The sequence below is a fragment of the Papio anubis genome, chromosome 18 (assembly GCF_008728515.1).
Source record: "Papio anubis isolate 15944 chromosome 18, Panubis1.0, whole genome shotgun sequence".
Lineage (NCBI taxonomy): Eukaryota > Metazoa > Chordata > Mammalia > Primates > Cercopithecidae > Papio > Papio anubis.
Genome location: NC_044993.1, coordinates 33479295 through 33496769, shown reverse-complemented (window position 1 = coordinate 33496769; position 17475 = coordinate 33479295). Strand labels below are relative to the sequence as shown.

The window sequence follows — 17475 nt, the reverse complement described above, 5'->3', positions numbered from 1 at the left end:
CCTCCAATGGGAGCACAGGATGGGGATCTCAGCTCAACCTGGCCCAGCAAGGCAGGGTCTAAGAATAAGCATTCTGGAGGGGCCACAGAGGCCATCCGCCCACGCCCCTGCATTACAGATGGGCAGGTGGAATCTAGGGGAGCCAGGGATAGAATGAGAACCAGACCCATTCCTTGCTCCGAGCCCACTCTTAATCTCTGCCTGCAGTCGCTCTGTTGTGTGCGGTGGGACCAGGGATCCTTCCCTGTCCCCCTCTGGCAGGCTGTGTGTCAGCAGGCGTCCCAGATCTAGGAGGCTGCAGGGCTTCTCGCTCTGGGGATTGGGGTGGGAGATTGACCTTTTACTTTCAGGACATAAGTCCCACCTGCCCACAATCTCTCCCAGAGTTTTTGTGCCCCCTCGGGAGTAGAGTCTGAGAGGGGGAAGAGGCCAGGCTCTGATCTGCCAGAAAGGGGCCGTACTGGGCAGAGGTGAGAGCGCCAGCTTTGTCCACAGCCAGACCCAGCTCCACCACAGCTGGACTCTCACCAGCTTGGGCATGTCCTAAGCCCATGGGTGGCTCACTTCTGCCATCCACACAACAGGTGACATCTCCTGCCTGCTTCCCCCCCACGCTGGTTTGGAGTTTGTCCAGAGCAAACCCAGGAAGGAATAGACTGAGGGGAGGGTGCTTCTGAAAGGAGGACTCTCAGAGTCCTTCCTGGGGGTGGCTCAGGTGCGCCCCCTTAGTAAAATGCCTCAGATGCAAGGGCAGGTCTTTGAGTCGTGATATGTGAGCACAGCCAGTCCCAGGACAGACTCGGGGGCAGTGCCTGGGGATGACAGTGATCCAGCTGTCTGTCAGCACCTGGAGTGACGAGGTCTTCTAGTAAGGGCTTCTAGTGAGGCTCTGAGCACCGTGGCCCCCATCCTCTGCCTCTCAGCATGCTCACAGCTTGATCCCCAGGCAGCCCTCACCTGCCTGGACCCTGCGCCTACCAACTCCCTGCCTCCTACAGGCTGTTTGACGTCGGAGGCCAGCGATCTGAACGCAAGAAGTGGATCCATTGCTTCGAGGACGTCACGGCCATCATTTTCTGTGTCGCGCTCAGCGGCTATGACCAGGTGCTCCACGAAGACGAAACCACGGTAAGTGGCCTGGGCCCCCCGGGCAGGGGGCAGCACTGAGGAGACAGCCGCAGGACAGGCGAGCCCTGTGAGCACTGGGCCTCGGGTGCCCACAGTGGCTCTGGGGTCCAGCCAGCTGTCATGGTTAGAGGTTTCCATCATGGGTGGGCCGTGCCGGCTCTCTCCACCAATTCTGTATTGCCAAGGCAAGTGCCTCATGATGCCAGTGTGACAGAGCCTGTGTGTGCAACCTGATCACACATAGCCATGCAAAATGTGCCTCTTCCGTAACTTGGTGGAGTCCCAGAGGCCATCAGGCCAGAGCAAAATTAAGCAAACCCTAAAAAACCAGGAGGCAGCCAAGCAAGAATGTACATGCAACAGAAATAGCAGTCTTAGCCTGACAGCCATCCCTGGGGCACTGGCCTCAGATGCTGCTGAAGCAGTGTGGGGCCGGGGATGCTGAGGAAGAGGTGGGGAGGGCCCAGGATGCTGCAGGAGAGTTGCGTGGGGCTGGGGGTGCTGGAGAGCAGTGTGTGGGGCTGATGGGCCAGGAAGGGCAATGGGGATGGGACATGCTGGTGAATGACAGTCATGGCTCTGGGCTCCTTTGCCAAATGCCAGATTCACATTCAGCCTGGGGCCTCAGCGAGGGGACATTCCCCTGGGAGAGTGCAGCTTTCCTCTGGGCCTAGTCCTGGCTCTGCTACTCACTGGCTTGCTGCTGAATTAGGCAGCACCTTTCCGGCTCAGTTACTGTTTTCCATAAAAGGGGGATAATAATAGTACCTGCCTGTTGGGGGCTGTCGGCAGTGGGATGGGTGATCCATGTGCAGCACTCTGGAGCTGTTTCTGGGACAGCAGTGCCAAGCTGGTGGTTGTGCGGTGACTGGTGATTGCCCTGAGCCTGCGGGTCTACTTCATGGTCCCCTTCTGGGCTGCAGCCCGCCAGGCACCGAGCATGGCCCACAGGGTCACTGGAGATAAGCCCCAACACTCCTGACAGTGGGGCCCACAGGCCGTGGGGTCACAGCCTGGCGTCTGTCATCTCCTTCTGTCTGGAACACGTGCAGACCCCACCCCACGCCTCTGCGGGCTGGCACCGAGGGTTTGAGGTTGGAGGTGGAGCTTGTTGTCATGCTGGGCCTTGAGTGAGGCCTGTCTTCTCTCTGGGTCTGTTTCCTCATCATTTCTGGCCCAACTGGTCCACTGGGCTTTGCGAGGATGGGATGAGCTTTGGGCTACCAGGCACAGTGCTATAGGGAGGAGGAGCCGCCGCCTGAGGGGCTTATGCAGAGTGATGGGGCTTTGGGCTGGTGGTGTGGGTAGTCTGGACCCGTTCCGTGTACAGGCTCACCCGCCTGGCTCTTCCTATTTCAGGCCCACCTGTACCCCTGACTTGGGTTTCTGCTGTAATTGTTCTCAATGGCATCTGCAGGCAGTGATGTCAGTCACCAGCCGAGTCTTGATGCTGAGTGGGGCAAGGGTGGATGAACTTCCTGGGCCATGCTTGGACCCAGACTCACTGGTCACCCAAAGCCCAGGTCAGCCTCCTAACCACGCGCCCGCACAGTGACTGCCCAAACATTTCCCACTCCCCACTGCTGGGCTCTATGCCACTGGGGCCACTGCTCCAACTCCTGGGGTCTGAGCTCCACTTGGCTCATCTTTTTTCCCTGTGTCCACCATGGTTTCAAAGACAGCAAAGGAGCTGGAGGCAGGAAGCCAGGAGGGCCCTTCCCCCTGGAATCCAGCCTCTCCCTAGACTTGCCCTGCCAGGCCTGTGGATGGCTTCAACCCAAGTCCCAGGCCCACCAGCCATGGGGCTGGGCTCTCACTCACCTCTGGAAGATGGAAACAAAGGGACGTCTGGGTGGGCCTAGCAACCACAGGCCCCAAGCTCTGCGGCCCACGGCTCCCCAGTGAGCATGAGCCTGGTGCTGGGCCTGGCACTGGGTGACCTTCCAGCCTGTGGGCCTTGTTGCCTGGAGCACTTGCCCTCCAGTCTTCTCCACCTTCTCTCACCTTCCTTTTTCCCCGTTTCCCCCACCCTTCTACACAAGGGCTGGAGCAGAGGACCTTGGAGAAGCCAAAGCACATGGAGCCAAGGTCACAGGCAGGCTCTTCCTGTGTCCTTCCTTCCCCAAAGCTGGCCACCCTTCACAGCCTGGGAAAGAGTAGCAACTCGTGCAGGGAATGGGGATGACTTTGCAACCTGACAGCAGCCACAAAGGCAGCTCATTACCGTGGTGGCAGCAAGAATACTGCTGCTGTAGAACTCAGCAGTCGTCGCCGTGTGCTGGGGGCGCGTGCAGAGGTGGCAACTTGGGAGTCAGACAGATCTGGTCCAGGGTCTAGCGTCGCCCCTGCCACCTCTGTGATCATGGGCAACCACCCCACCCTGCCCGGGTCTGCACCTCCTCCTCTGTAAATGGTGACGATGGTAGAATGGCCTCGCAGGCCACATGAGGACCACTGGGCTAAAAGCTGTAAACGTGCCTGTACGCAGGAATCATCACTCAGTGAATAGCTCCTGCGGCTACTACATTCAGACGCCATGGCTAGAGATCAGGTTCTAGGATGTGGGAGCTCTGTCTGCCTCAGAGAGGCAAAACCCAGGCCCCAGGGACTCAGGCTTTGGTCCTCAGCCATCCTCTAGTCAACGCTGCGCATCCCTCTCTGGCCTGGGGTGACAGCTGGGGTGACAGCCCGCGACAAAGGTGTCTGGAAGCAGCTCCTGGAGCCAGGCCAGGAGAGCCCTGGGGCTGGTGGCTGCCACTGGCCCTCCAGCCGCCGTGTCCACTGCATCCCGGGAGCCCGAGAGCCTGGTCCTGGCCTCGTACCTGCTCTCAGCACCACCCAGCCGGGCCTGCGGCTGCCACAACTTCTCCACTACCACAGTCGCCGCCACCGCCTGCAGGGCCTTATCTTGCCAAACCAAGGCCAAAACCAGTTCTGAGAGACCCTCCAAGCCCGGAAGGTATGAAGCACCTCCCTCCAACCGAATCCATCAGCTAAGAGTTGAAAGCAGCAGGTTCTCAGGGCGCCGCTGGGTGACTTTGCTGTGACAACTGCCCAGCCTGCCCCTGCGCCCGCACTCCTCTCCAGCCACTTGGCCTGGGCGCCTCCTACCCATCCTGCATCTCTTGCCCTGTGGTCCACAGGCCCAGGATGGCCATGGCCCCTGTGAGCCCGCACAGAGCTCTCTGCAGGAACTGGCCGGGTGCCCTGGCCCTGAGACTGGTTGAACCAATTTTTCAGTATTTTTCTCTCTTTCTCCTGTTGGGTTTTTATCTTCTTCTCTGTTTTAATCTGTTTTGCTGTGTTTCATCTTGGGGTTCCTCTGGCCCCTCTACTGAGAAACCAGCCCCAACAACCAGTTCTCCCAGAGCCTCCCCAGCCCCAGCCCACCAACGAAACCACCAACCACACCAAGGCCACAGCAAGCTCACCCCCGAGACGCTATCCCCCTGGTGTCTGCTTCCAACTCGGGATTAATTCGAGGATCTCTTAGTCCTCGGTTAATGTTTCCCAACTGAATGCGTGCACCCTTCCAGCCTTGCTGTCGAAACCGAATGAGACCCTGGTAGAGAAATCTGCATGAGCGGGGTTCCGTGCAGATGCATTCGGTGGTGGTTGCGGCCCCTGCCCTGTACGTGCATGGTGCATGTCCTCTCCATGAGCTGGAACCTCTCCAGTGACCTCACTGCCCCCACCTGGGGCCAGCTCTCTTTGGAAGGGGGCAGCATCCCCCAACCCTGCCCGGCCCTGCTCCGCCCCGCCCTGCCTGCGTGTGGAATGAAACAGGACCACGTCCCGTCTGTCCTTGTGGATCCTCCCATCTCCGTCCTGGTGGTCTCTGTCCCGGTGGTGCGTCCAGCCACATTGGTGGACCTTCCCTTTGCTTGTCCCGCTGTGTCATTGGCCGTGGTGGGTCAGGGCTTTGGATGCTGCCGCCCCTCACTCGCCCCTCCACTCTGTTGCAGAACCGCATGCACGAATCCCTGAAGCTTTTTGACAGCATCTGCAACAACAAATGGTTCACAGACACGTCCATCATCCTGTTTCTTAACAAGAAGGACATATTTGAAGAGAAGATCAAGAAATCCCCGCTCACCATCTGCTTTCCTGAATATACAGGTAGAGACCCCTCCAGGGACAGCAGGCCCCCGAGGGAGCGGGCCCCATTCCCAAAGCCCAGTCCACCCTTCCTGCGCTCTGTGGATGCCCCCGACTCTGCCACAGAGAATCCACACAAACGGGCCCCACCCTGCGCCCAGATTGTGCTCTATCAAGGAGGGGCAGCTAGCCGGGGCTTCCTCATCAGGGAAAGCAGGTGGAGCCCTGGCTGTGCCACTTATGAGCTATGTGACCATGGTGGCCTCTGGGAGCCTGAGCTCCACTGTCTGCGCACAGGGGCTCTCTGTGACAAGAGAACGCTGAGAAGATGAGGGGCGGGGCACAGAGGCTTGGAGTCAGGCAGCCCAAGGCTTATGGCCCAGCTCCGCCACTCACAAGCAGCTCAGGCAGGTCATGCAACCTCTCTGAGCCTCAGTCTCTGGGTCTGTGAGGTGGAGTGATGGCTGTCATTGCCCTCGCCTCCCTCACCGGGTGCTGTGAGGAGGGAATGAGCTGATGGGCACGCAGAGCTTCGTGTGGTGCTCACATCGGAAGCTCCCCGCCTGTCTGCTCTTGCCTTTGGGGTTATGCCTGTAACTCACACGGGGCTGCTGCAAGATTCAAATCACAGAGCTTTGCAAGCAGCAGAGCCCTGGCCCCCTACATAGGGTGCTAGGGATGAGAGGCCAGCCCTGCCAGTGCTGTGGTGGGTTTACCTGACCATGGGGTGGGTGGGCAGCCAGGAAGGCAGCATGACCAGGGTCTCCTGAGGAGCTGCAGGGTGGCGGCCCTGGTCAGTGACCCCAGACCGGTTACAGGGCCCCAGCATAGCCCGGGTGCCCATCAGTTCTTCTGAGATGGCGAGACCCTGACCAGAGAAGTGAGTGGGAGGAGAAGTGGGGCACCCTCAGCCCGACCTGCCCTGAAGCCTGGAGGGCACAGAGCAGGGGCCGACAGAGTCCCAGTGGGGCACCCCGGGGGCTTGGGGCCAGGCAAGCAGCACAGCTCTCCTACCTCCTACCTCCACCCATTCCCCATAATCAGACTGAGTGCCTGGCAGGCCAGTACCCAGGCATGTCCAGCTGTAGTTGAGTAGGGCTCAGCCTCCCTAGAAGCTCCCAGCCAGCTTCCTCTCTAGCCATAGTTGAGGGCCTGTGGATCCTGCCCTAGTGACCTGGGCTTGTGGCCTTTGGGGCAGTGGAAACAGGTGGGGTAGGTCAGTTACCAAGGCCAGTTTGGGGCTGAAGTGGGGAAGGAGGAGGGGACAAGGGAGGCTGAGTAGTCAGCTGCAGTCCTAGGACACTCCCCAGCCTCCAGCCCAGATTGAGCAAAGAGCTGAGGCGTGGCAGACCCTCCAGGCTTTCTGCACAGCGGCCTACTCCAGCTTAGAGCTGCGGCTCTGAACTCCAGCTCCCCTCCCTGCTGCCCCCTCCACGGATTGTCACAGCCCTGCTTGTGCCTGGCAGGGATTCCTGGAGGCTGAGGGCCTTCAGTGCAAAGCTGGGGTCCTGTTCTTCTGCCCCTTCCCAAACTAGAAGCTTCTCTTCTAGACTCTCCTCTCCCTGTGTCTACCTGGGAACCAGCTCAATGTGGTGTCCCCGAGGAAGGTAGCATGTGAGCCAGGCGGTTGTTAATCCCCTGTGAGTGAACATCAGAAACAAGAAGTTTGTAGGCTCCTCCTCCCATCTGGCCCAGCAGTGGCCGCAGGAGGTGATGTCAAAGCCTGCTCTGTGAACTCCTAAAGGCAAAGGCCCACCCACAGGGCATGCATCAGCCAGGGCTACCTGCATGAGCCCAGTGCCCTCAAACCTCCTTGCACGTGACCCACGGTAAGATGCAACATTTGCCTCAGGAGTCCATAAATGACTGGGCGTGGTGGCTCATGCCTGTAATCCCAGCACTTTGGGAGGCTGAGGTGGGCGGATCGCCTGAAGTCAGGAGTTCGAGAACAGCTTGGCCAACATGGCAAAACCCCATCTCTACTAAAAATACAAAAATTAGTCGGGTGTGGTAGCGCACAACTGTAATCCCAGCTACTTGGGAGGCTGAGGCTTGAGAATCACTTGAACCTAGGAGGCAAAGGTTGCAGAGAGCTTTGATCACGTCACTGCACTCCAGCCTGAGTGACAGAACAAGAACAAGATTCCATCTCCAAAAAAAGAAAAAGGAGACCGTAAATGCATGTATAAAAGGAAAATGGAAGTTTCACGAAACAGTGCTCCCTTTAATACAGGTGATTGGCTGGGCACAATGGCTCACGCCTGTAATCCCAGCACTTTACGAGGCTGAGATGAGAGTATCACTTGAGCTTAGGAGTTCAGGACCAGCCTGGCCAACATAGTGAGATCCCATCTCTATTAAAAATAATAATAGTAATAATTAGCCAGGTGTGGTGGTACATGCCTGTAGTTCCAGCTACTCAGGAGGCTGAGAAGAGAGGATCAGTCACTTGAGCCCAGGAGGTGGAGGCTGCAGTGAGCCCTGATTGCACCACCACACTCCAGCTTGAGCAACAGAGCAAGACCCTATCTCAAAAAAAAAAAAAATAGATAAATACAGGTGATATACTGAGAGACCTGATATCTTTCATGACTTTTACACTGTCCCACTGACTGGATCCAGGACCCCTATTGACTTTGCTGACCCCTCAGGTCCCCTCCATCAGGTTTTCCCTGTGCAGTTGTCTCTGATGGCCACACAGGCCAGGCTGGGTTCGTCCACGCCAGGCAGTCCCATGGGCCTCTCGCCTCACCACACCTTGCCTGTTTGCTCTGCAGGCCCCAGCACCTTCACAGAAGCTGTGGCTTACATCCAGGCCCAGTACGAGAGCAAGAACAAGTCAGCCCACAAGGAGATCTACACCCACGTCACCTGCGCCACGGACACCAACAACATCCAGTTTGTCTTTGACGCCGTGACGGACGTCATCATCGCCAAAAACCTGCGGGGCTGTGGACTCTACTGAGCCTGGGCACCCTGCCCGGCACCCTTGCCCTGCCTGGCCTGCCGCCCCCCTCCCCTGGAACCAGGCTCCACCACTCTCAGACCACTCTTTGCACTTGAGGAAGAAGACCCCAGAGGCTGGCACCAAGGGAGGGAGGAGGGAGCATCCTCCACCTGCACCCCCCAAAAGAACTCGTGGTAACGCATGGGCGGGGCGGGGCCGCTGAGTGCATGCTGCAAGGCCAGGAGACTCCGCCGCTCAGAGCCTCTGCGTCATCTCTGAGTGCTTTATCGGGAAGCTGTGGGGGCAGGGCAGGGCCACCGTGTGGCCCAGATGGGCACACCCTGCACCTGATGTCTCACTGGAAGCCTCAGTGTCCTCTTGTCATCTTGCATGGTGCAGTGGCGCAGACAGCCCTGCAGCAGGGTGCTGGCAGGGCGGGGTCATAGGAGCCATCCTTCCGCTGTGCCTGGGGTCTCTGGTGGAGGGCAGTTCCGTCAACGAAAGCCAGGGTGGGACCAGGTCAACTTGGTATGGGTGGGAGGACTCAGGCCTTGGCGATGGCCTCCGTCTCCCTGCTCCCTCCCCTGGGTCTCAGCCCTTCCTTCTCTGGGTCGTCCTCACTTGCCTTTGCTCTCCCGGAGAACCCCCATCCCTGACTCCTCCGAGTTCTGGAAATGCTTCTTGAGACTGACTTATGGCTCAGATAGATGGTGGTGGGGAGGGGAAGAGAGAGAGGTGGGAGGCACGGGGGAGGTAGGTGGAGGCTCCTGTGTCGCCTGGGCTGGGGCCTCCCGCCCAGTCCTTGCAGGCCCAAGGGTGACCCATTTCCTTTTTCCAGTCACCAGGAGCTCGGGTGGTCACTCTGAGGTGTGAATAGATATGTTTTTTCTTCAGTCCACACTGAATTCAACTCAAACCAGCAAAGGCCTTCGGGCTGGGGACTCTGTAGCTGCAGAGGTCTGGGCGGGACGGAAGGTGGGGTATGGTGTGCAGCCAGTGCCCTGCCTCACTGTCTTGGTGAAGAAATCAGGGAGTTTGTCCGCAGCCGTTGGTGTCTGCTCAGCCCCTGGGGATAGAGGACAGCAGGGGATGGAGCTGACACCCTGGAGTATTTGGGCCCAGGCCAGCACAAACACACTCCCCTGTCCCCCACTCTAAAGGGAGAGTCCTAGGACCCCTTAGAGGAGGCCTCACTGCCCAGATCCCTGAGCAGAAGAGGGCGGGGTAGCTTCTCCTGGGGACGCAGGTCTGGCTGGCCTTGGGCAACCAACACACCTCTCCCACTCCAAGATGCCTCCAGGTGGCTGAGGCCACCGCCCACACCCAGGCCAGTCGTGTGCTTGTACAGCAGGCTGTGCCTGGGGACGTAGATGTGCCATGGAGGGAGGAGGGTACCCCCTACAGGCCTCTGCCTCCCTCCTCAAGCCCTCTGTTCTCCCTGCCCCGACTCTGGACACTGCTTAGTCCCTGGCCAGGCAGGGCCCCTGGGTTTCCACTTGCAGCCCCCGGCCTGCCCCAGAGCCAGGAAGCGCCAGTGCCAACAGCTCTGGACTTGTTGGACCCACAGGCACAGAGCTCTCAGTGGGGCCCAGGAGACCCAGGGACCTTCCATAGTGCCAAATGCCTGCAGGGACCAGTGCCTGGGGAGCCTCTGGCAGCCAGGCTGCGGGAGTCCCCCATCAGACCAAGTCCATTCTGTTTTGTGCACCTCGGTCATGTTTTGGACCTTGCACCAGGTGCTGGGGCGTGGCAGAGGACAGGCCCTGGGAACCCAGTGTCCTACCATGGACATTGGGCAGCTAAGCCATCCTGCCCAATATGGAAGACATGGCAGTTATTTCTCAGCAGCACCACCCTGGGTGAGGCTGGCTGTGCCCCTAACTCTGCTCCAAACTGTAACCCCAGGCTCAGAAGCAGCCGGCAAAAGGGGGATGCTGGCCACACTCCACCTCTAAGGCCATCACCCTGGAGGTGGAAGTCACTGGGCTGAAGGGCTCTCCATATCCCCCAGCAACCTCCCTCAGACCACAGTGGCCAGAGCACCAGGCTGGGTCCAGGCTCCTGATCCAGGCCTTCCCTGTCTATAGAATTGGGGCTGGAGGAGTGGGTGCTCAGGCCTTCCCGCCGTCCATCCCCGGCCTGCCTTTCTCTTCCCTTGGATGCTCCAGCCTCCTCAGTTTCTTGCACTGCTCTCAATCCTCCCACCCTGGCCTGGGGGGGGGGTCCTTGGCCCTCAGGGGTATCCAGGGAGAAATTATCTCCCTGTGCGTGACGCCTGTCATCCATGTCGTAACCGGTGGCTCCACCTTGTGGGTGGCGACTGAGGGTGACAGATAAGATTTGGCTCCGTCGTGGATGTGGATGTGGGAGGAATGTTGTGAGTGATGAGACATGGGTGCGTTTCTAATCCACAGTGGTCCTGTGTGTGCCCTGAGGGGCCATGCTAACCTCTCCTATGGCTCGGATTTAGCAGGCCAAGCAGAAACTGATTTCTACAAAGAACGTCTTTGCCAAACTCATGAAAATTATGCCTGCCACTTTCATGCCTATGGGCCAGTTTTGTGACCTGCGCCACTGGCAATCATAAGAACCAGGTCTTGGCCTTCCCTCTGAGCACCAATAGAGGTCCCCAAGGCTCTCTGGCCTGAGTAGGGCATGGGGTCTGCCCAGCCCCAAGCAGAGAGCACAACCTGGGCCCCTGGCCAACAGCTTTGGCATTCTGGGTTCCATGGGGACCCTGGAGCTCAGGCAGAAGACCACCATGCCTGCTGCCAGGACGCGGCTGTCTGCCAGGCCCTCCCCACAGCCCAGCTCCCTCTGGCAGGAACTGGAGGCATCCCTGCCCTCCATGGTCTGCACTGGTCTTCCCTGAGTGTTCTTAGGAGCAGAGGCAGCCCCAGGTTCCCACTTGCAAGCCCTGTCACTAAGCTGTCTACAAACCCCAACAGGGAAGACCCCGGGGTGGTCTCACCCACGCCCTTCCCTTTGGCCAACATGAGTCCTGCTTAGCCCCTGCTCCCACCTAACACTCTACAGTTAGCACCCAGGGGTTGATTCTGGAAGTTCTTCCCTTTTCTAGCCTGCATCCTTCCTGGTCACCCCCTTTATTTCTCAGTCTGACCTGGTGCACTCTTGGCAAGTAAGTTCCCTGCAGTCCCAGGTGGATATTTAATGAGCACGCCGACTGTTTCCTCCAAGTCAGCGAGTGGCCTGCCCTCCCCCTTTTCAAGAAGTCTGGGGCACAGAGCCTCCTCTGGCTGCCTCTTCTCTTCTCTGAGCCTCTGGGAGCCTTCAGGCACAACCTGGCAGTTCTTAGGAGCCGAGACCTGAGGCTCCAGCTCCCCGGCCACCAGAGATTCAGTGTGCAGTGCTGAAGGCAGTCGCCCTCAAGCAGTTCCTGCTGTCAGGCTGCAAGCCTAGAGCGCAGGATCCCCGCAGCCCAGGGAACAGGACCGGGGCGTGAGCTGCTGCCGTGGGGTCTGTGGTAGGGCTCCCCATCTCCCACCCCTCAGCAAGAAGAGTCCTGAGCCCACCCTGCCCAGAGAGGAGCTGGGGCCTCCAGACAGACCCCACTCCAGCCAGATGAAGGCCCCTGTCAAAAAAGAGGCAGGCGGGGGGGAGAGCAGAAAGAATGACCCCGAATCCAAACTCCTGGATCCCCTTCTTGAGAGAGGGGCTCCCCCTGGAAGAGAAGCTCTCATCCCCAGGCCCAGTGCAGCAAGACCACAGCAGAGACCCACCGCCCTTCCTGGCAGAGCCAGCAGCTCCGAGGCACCACTCCTCTCCTCCCTTCCCTCCCCACTCTCCCCTCCCTTTCCCTCCCCTCCACACCCACCCTGTTACTCCCACAGCTCTGGGCAGCCAGGCCCTCCCCTCCTGCCTCCTGGTCTTCTCTACTCCGCTGGTTCTGACCCATCCCTTGGCTCTGCTGGCCATCCCTCACCCTACCCCTGCTGAGTACCTTCTGCCTCCCCACGCACCCCCCTTCCCCGTCTAGGCCAGGTGGGCTCAGGCGTCCCAGGCCCTCCTTAGAAAAGCCGTCTCTCTCAAGTGCAGTGGTCCCACCTCCCAACCCCGTCGCTGCCACCCACCCCGTATTAACTGTAATTTTGTAAGAAGAGTGACTTGTTGGTTTAATAAATCTCTAGTTATTGTAATAATTTATTGGCTGCCATAATGTATTTATTAGTCGCCTACCATTAATAAACAGTGCCCGCTTTCCTAGCATGAGTGTGATGTGTTGTCAGGGCCCAGGGAGCTCCTGCCAGGTGCACTTGCACGATGTGTGTCCTCGGGCCCTGCCCCATCCTGGTCCCAGGACTGCGGGCAGCCTGGCGGAGCGGGCACACTCCTGCTGGGGACAGAGAATCAGGGCGACTGGGCACCCTGCCCTCCTGTCAGGATCACCATCTGGTAGGAGGCTGCTCCATTGCTGCACTGCGCCGAGCCACCTTCCTGTCCTGGAGAGGTTGGTGCCCACCTGGACACTGCTGTGGGTGACGCAGCAGTGGCCATGGTTGTGCTGGCACTGCTTCCTGCTGCTCCTGGGCCTCCACTGCAGCCTGGGGCAGGTGGAGGTCTCGGGGGTTGGCTGTCGGCCATCTGTGACCTCTGGCTTCTTTCTCTTTTCTCAAATGGTGGTATCTCTTCTTTGAATGTAGCCCGGCGTCTGCTTCCTCCGGGGAGCTTGTGAGGATGAGCTGTGCTCTCAGTTCCTTGGCAATGGGCTCCACGCAGCGTGCCAAGGGAGGGCAGTCAGGCCTGGGGGGCTGGCAGGGGTCTCAGTGCCGGCGCCTCCCCTGCCCTGCAGGATCTCCCCTCCTCACTGCCCTCCCCAAGTCTCCAGGATCAGCCACTTTTTGGGGCTCCCTCCAAGGCCCTCTCCCCATAAAAACAGGCTTGATTATGCCTGTCCTCTGCTCCCCAAGTCCTCCCCTGCGCTGCCACTCCTGGGACCACAGACTGTGCGTCATCTTTCTCCAGCTGGACTCTGAGCTCTCAGAGAGCAGGAGCCTAACGTGGTCATTCTTATATCCTCGGGGCAGCCCAGCAGAGAGCCCTGCACGTAGATGCCAGGCAGTACTGACCGGAAGAGTGAGCGCATGTGAGTCATGCTCTGTGGCCCTGAGGCGTAGGGCTGTGGCGGGGGCTCAGCCTTAACCAGTGGAACTGTGGGGCCTGAATGAGCCGGCTTTGATTTCCCCTCCACACCTAAGCTCAGTGGCCAAGGGGGCACAGTCCCCACTCCCAGCTCAGGTCACTCTAGTGGCTGCTCCTGGCAGTGCCTGGGCAGATGTGCAATGGAGGAGGGAGCTTGGCTCTGGCTGTGGGTTTCCAGCTCTTTGTTACGCAGCTGCAGGCCAAGGTGGCTCCGTGGAGTGGGGAGCGTGTTCCTGTGGAATCATTGGGGTCTCAGAACCTCACCACTCTGGCCTCATATGCGGCTCAATGAACTTGAGTGTGGACGGCCCGAGGCCCTGGACACAGGTTCACTGGGCCTCCCAGAAGCCTCCGGTTGCCCTTTTCTGAACAGACCCCAGTGAGGTGGCTCAGGGCAAGCAAGATCTGCTTCTTCCCGGTGGGATCACACAGATGACAGGAAAATGCTCCTGGGGACTGAGAATGAAATTGACTGAGGATGGGAGAGTGATGAGATCATGTGAGTTTACTGAGTCTGTTCAGCAGAATGAAAGGCCAGTGCCATGTACTACAGCTCCTGGGGCTGGGGAATAAAGCCATGCCAGCTGTCCAGGTGCCCCTGAGAGGCAGCTGAGAACTCTGCCCCTCTACCTACCAACTTCAGCCAGTAAGAACCAGGGGCTGGGGCTGGCCGCCTTTACAGGTCATGGTAGAATGATGCAGGCATTGGGGAGATACCGGAGGGAGGACTGGCTGTGAGATGCGCGGAGCCCGCCATGCTGCTGTTAGTATTGATTCCTCGAAAGCCCCACAGCCTGATACGGACTGGAGAGACCCATTGCATAAGTTCTGGATCTGGCCCAGCTGTGTCACCACGGTGTCCCCTCAGGCCGGATGAGGTTAAGTGACATGAGGCAGGGAGAGCGCTGGCACAGCATGGTCCTCGGTGACTGGTGTGGTCACTTCATCTTCGTCACCCTCCTTCTGCTCAGAGGGGGACGGTGCGGCAGTGGAACCAGCAATTCCTCAGCACCCACAGTGTGCTCATCCCTGGGGGAGATCATCTCCCCGTAGATGCCCAGTGGCATCTACGCCAGCTCTCTTCTTTTTCCTGTTACTTGTGTCACTCTTCTTATTTCAGAGGTAGAGTTTAGCCTGGGTCACCTCTGAGCTTTAGATCCAGGGAGCTGGGTTTACAGTGGGCAAGTTTCCAGGACTAGGACAGGGTTCTTGGGGAAAATAAGGGGAACTGTCCCTTCCTCCACCTCCCTGTGCAGGAATGGATTCAGTCACAGAGACTAAGATGCCCTGCGTACTGCTGAGAAACAGACTACCCAAGTGAATGTGCTCAGGGTCCCAAAGCAGAGTTTTTGCCCAGGGCAGAAGGCTGGCCCCCCGGTTCGGCTTCTTTGGGGTGCCCATCATGTTCATCCATTTGCTAAACAGGCTCCTGTGTGCAGGGCAGCCCTCCACATCTGCCTTGCTTAGAACACCATGCGGTGTCAGATGCGGCTGAGGAGGACCCAGCCAGAGGAGGTGCGGCCAGTCCCCCAGGCACTCCTGGAGGTAGCCCTGCCAGGAGCCTCTCCCCTGAGTGGTGGCCCCCAGGAGGCTGGCAGGACATGGCATGCCTTCCCCTCAGGCCACAGGAAGGGCCTGGAGTCTCTCACCACTCCCAGAGGACATCCCCCCACCCAGGATGGGCCCAGGAGGAGAGGTCTAGGCAGGAAGGGCCAAAGCCCAGCTCTCCGGCTCCAGTCCAGACTCCACCACCCCCAACACACACACACAGAGGCACACACACAGGCGCACACACACTCAGGCACATGGATGCACAGGCATGCACACACAGGTGCACACACATAGGCACACATGCACACGTGCACACACAGGCACACATAACAGGTACACGCACACACACACAGGCACACATAACAGGTACACGCACACACACAGGCACACAGGCGCATGCACACACACGGCCACACACACGTGTGCTGGGAGACCTTTGCATAGCTGGGAACTCTGCAGTGGGGAGAGCCTGGGTCACCCTGTCCTCAGCCTCCCCAGAGAGCCATGGCTGGTGCCCAGTCCAGTCTCTGCCTTTGGCCCCAACATGACAGGTTCTCTGGAAGCAGGGAATGAGATGTGCTGTGAGGTGTGACTGATTCAGGTTCCATCTGGCAGCCTCTCGGAGGAGCTGCCGAGTAGCCCAGTCCCTCTCTGTCAAGCCTAATTCTCTCCTTCTCTTTCCCTGTCTCTGTGTCTCCCTCCCGCTGTCTGTCCTCTCTCCTCCCTTCCTGCGGCCGCAGAACCGCATGCACGAGTCTCTCATGCTCTTCGACTCCATCTGTAACAACAAGTTCTTCATCGATACCTCCATCATTCTCTTCCTCAACAAGAAAGATCTATTTGGCGAGAAGATCAAGAAGTCGCCTTTGACCATCTGCTTTCCTGAATACACAGGTGGGTGCCAGGCAGTCCTGTGCAGGGGGAAGCCCGCCCCTGACAGGGACCCATGGCTCAGAGAACAGGCTGCACTGCTGGGGCTAGCTGGCGAGCGGGACCCATTGCAGGAGTCTGGTGGGGCGCAAAAGAAAAACAGCGCTGTGCCACCAGGTTTGGGCTTCCCAGGACACAGCCCTCAGCGTGGTGAGAATGGCCCCTCCTAAGATATATGTGGTAGGACCCAGTCACTCAGGAGTGACATTGTGGGGAGCAGGGGGCAGGACGGGATCACAGGCTTCCCCCTTCCTTCTGGTCACCCTCTAGGAGAGATCTCAGGATAGCCTCCTGTAATCTCAGCAGTGGCCTCCCCTCACCCCTGCCCAGGGCCACACAGCACCTTTGCATGAAACCAAAAGGTGGACACGTGGCTTGTGAGCAGGGCGTGGGCCGCCTCTTGGCCCCACCTGCTTTCTCTGCTCCCTGTTTCGGTGCCCAGAACATGCTTCATCTCTGTGCAGCCGCCCAGCCAGACCACTCCACCCGTCCCACATCGTGCCCGCCTTCCCTCCCCAACCCCAGCCCCATCGCACCTCCTCTCTCCCCTTCTTCCTCCGCCCCTGGTCTTTGCCCCAAATCCAACCACTCCAGCTATCTGCAAGCCTCCTCCATCCTTGCCTCAGTTTCTTCTGACTTCTCTGGGGCTTTCTTCTTGCTCTCAGGGGAATGTATCACAGACCTCCCCACCCCGCTAAATGAAGCTCTTTCCAAATGGATGATGAGGGAGGGTGGCTTCTGTGGGATGGGCCAGCTCTGGGCTGCTGCTAATGCCTAAAAGCAGCGTTGATGGGATGCCAGAGCCCAGCCCTGGTCCCTCTAGGGGCTGGGAAGCTTCCAGAGGTCCCTGGGGTAGGAGTCACCTTTGCAGGCTGTGGAGTGTGGAGGGCCAGCACCCTGCCATGGAGCAGGAGGTGTCCTGTCATCCGCCAGGTCAGGGCACAGGTTGGCTCGGCCAAGAACCCATGTTCTGACAGCCCCGGAGTAAGACTTTGGGCTCAGTCCCAGGGCCACATGGGTCCCCAAGCCCAGCCACAGGGCGCCCACATCCAGCATAGGTCGATGCCCGTCTCCCCACCCTTCCGCACAGCTGGGAGCAGTGTGTGAAGAAGGGCTGTCAGCTGGTTCTGAACACAAACCGTGTCCTCACTGACAGTCAATGCTGATGTGAATTTGCAAGGTGGTTCTTGCTCTTCCCAAGGTGCAGAGTGGGAGGTGGGGCCAGGAACTATGCGCTGCGCTCAAGGCTCCCGAACAAAGAAAGACATGGGGCAGGCAGCCCAGGTGGCCTCTGCAGCCAGACCACCTGCAGCTCAGCAAGTTGCTCAGTCACCTGTGCCTCATTCTAATCTGGTCAACACAATGGATAATCATGCCCAGGCCAAGGGTGACTGGAGGCACAGCTGCTTGGTGCCAGGTCTACAGAAGCGCTGGCTGTGGCTGCCATTGGTATTATTCAGAGGATGGAAACTAGGAGAGGGGGAACTGGCCACGGAGAAGGTGCCCTCTGCAGGATGGAGTGAGGGCAGGAGGCACAAGACAAGCCCCGAAAGGCCAGCCCCAGCTGGCCCTTAGGCAGAGCCAGGCTGTAGCCCACTCTGGGCAGCCACTGCTGACCTCTCCTGGCCACAACAATGGAGTCCAGCAGGCCCCCGCCGGCC

General features: G+C 59.1%; 1 protein-coding gene across 2 annotated transcripts in view; it reads left to right on the top strand.

The window, feature by feature from the left end:
• The window catches only part of GNAO1 (G protein subunit alpha o1), a 167164-nt gene that overhangs the window by 145556 nt on the left and 4133 nt on the right, over positions 1 to 17475 (top strand). The window contains exons 6-8 of one of the 2 annotated variants that reach the window (XM_003916895.5): positions 999 to 1128; positions 5094 to 5247; positions 8004 to 12397. In XM_003916895.5, coding sequence (XP_003916944.1) covers positions 999 to 1128; positions 5094 to 5247; positions 8004 to 8191 — 472 coding nt within the window. In that variant the 3' untranslated portion in view covers positions 8192 to 12397. Of the gene's footprint in view, positions 1 to 998; positions 1129 to 5093; positions 5248 to 8003; positions 12398 to 15624; positions 15779 to 17475 lie in introns of those variants that run through there. The other variant, XM_009196467.3, reaches the window with a different exon arrangement.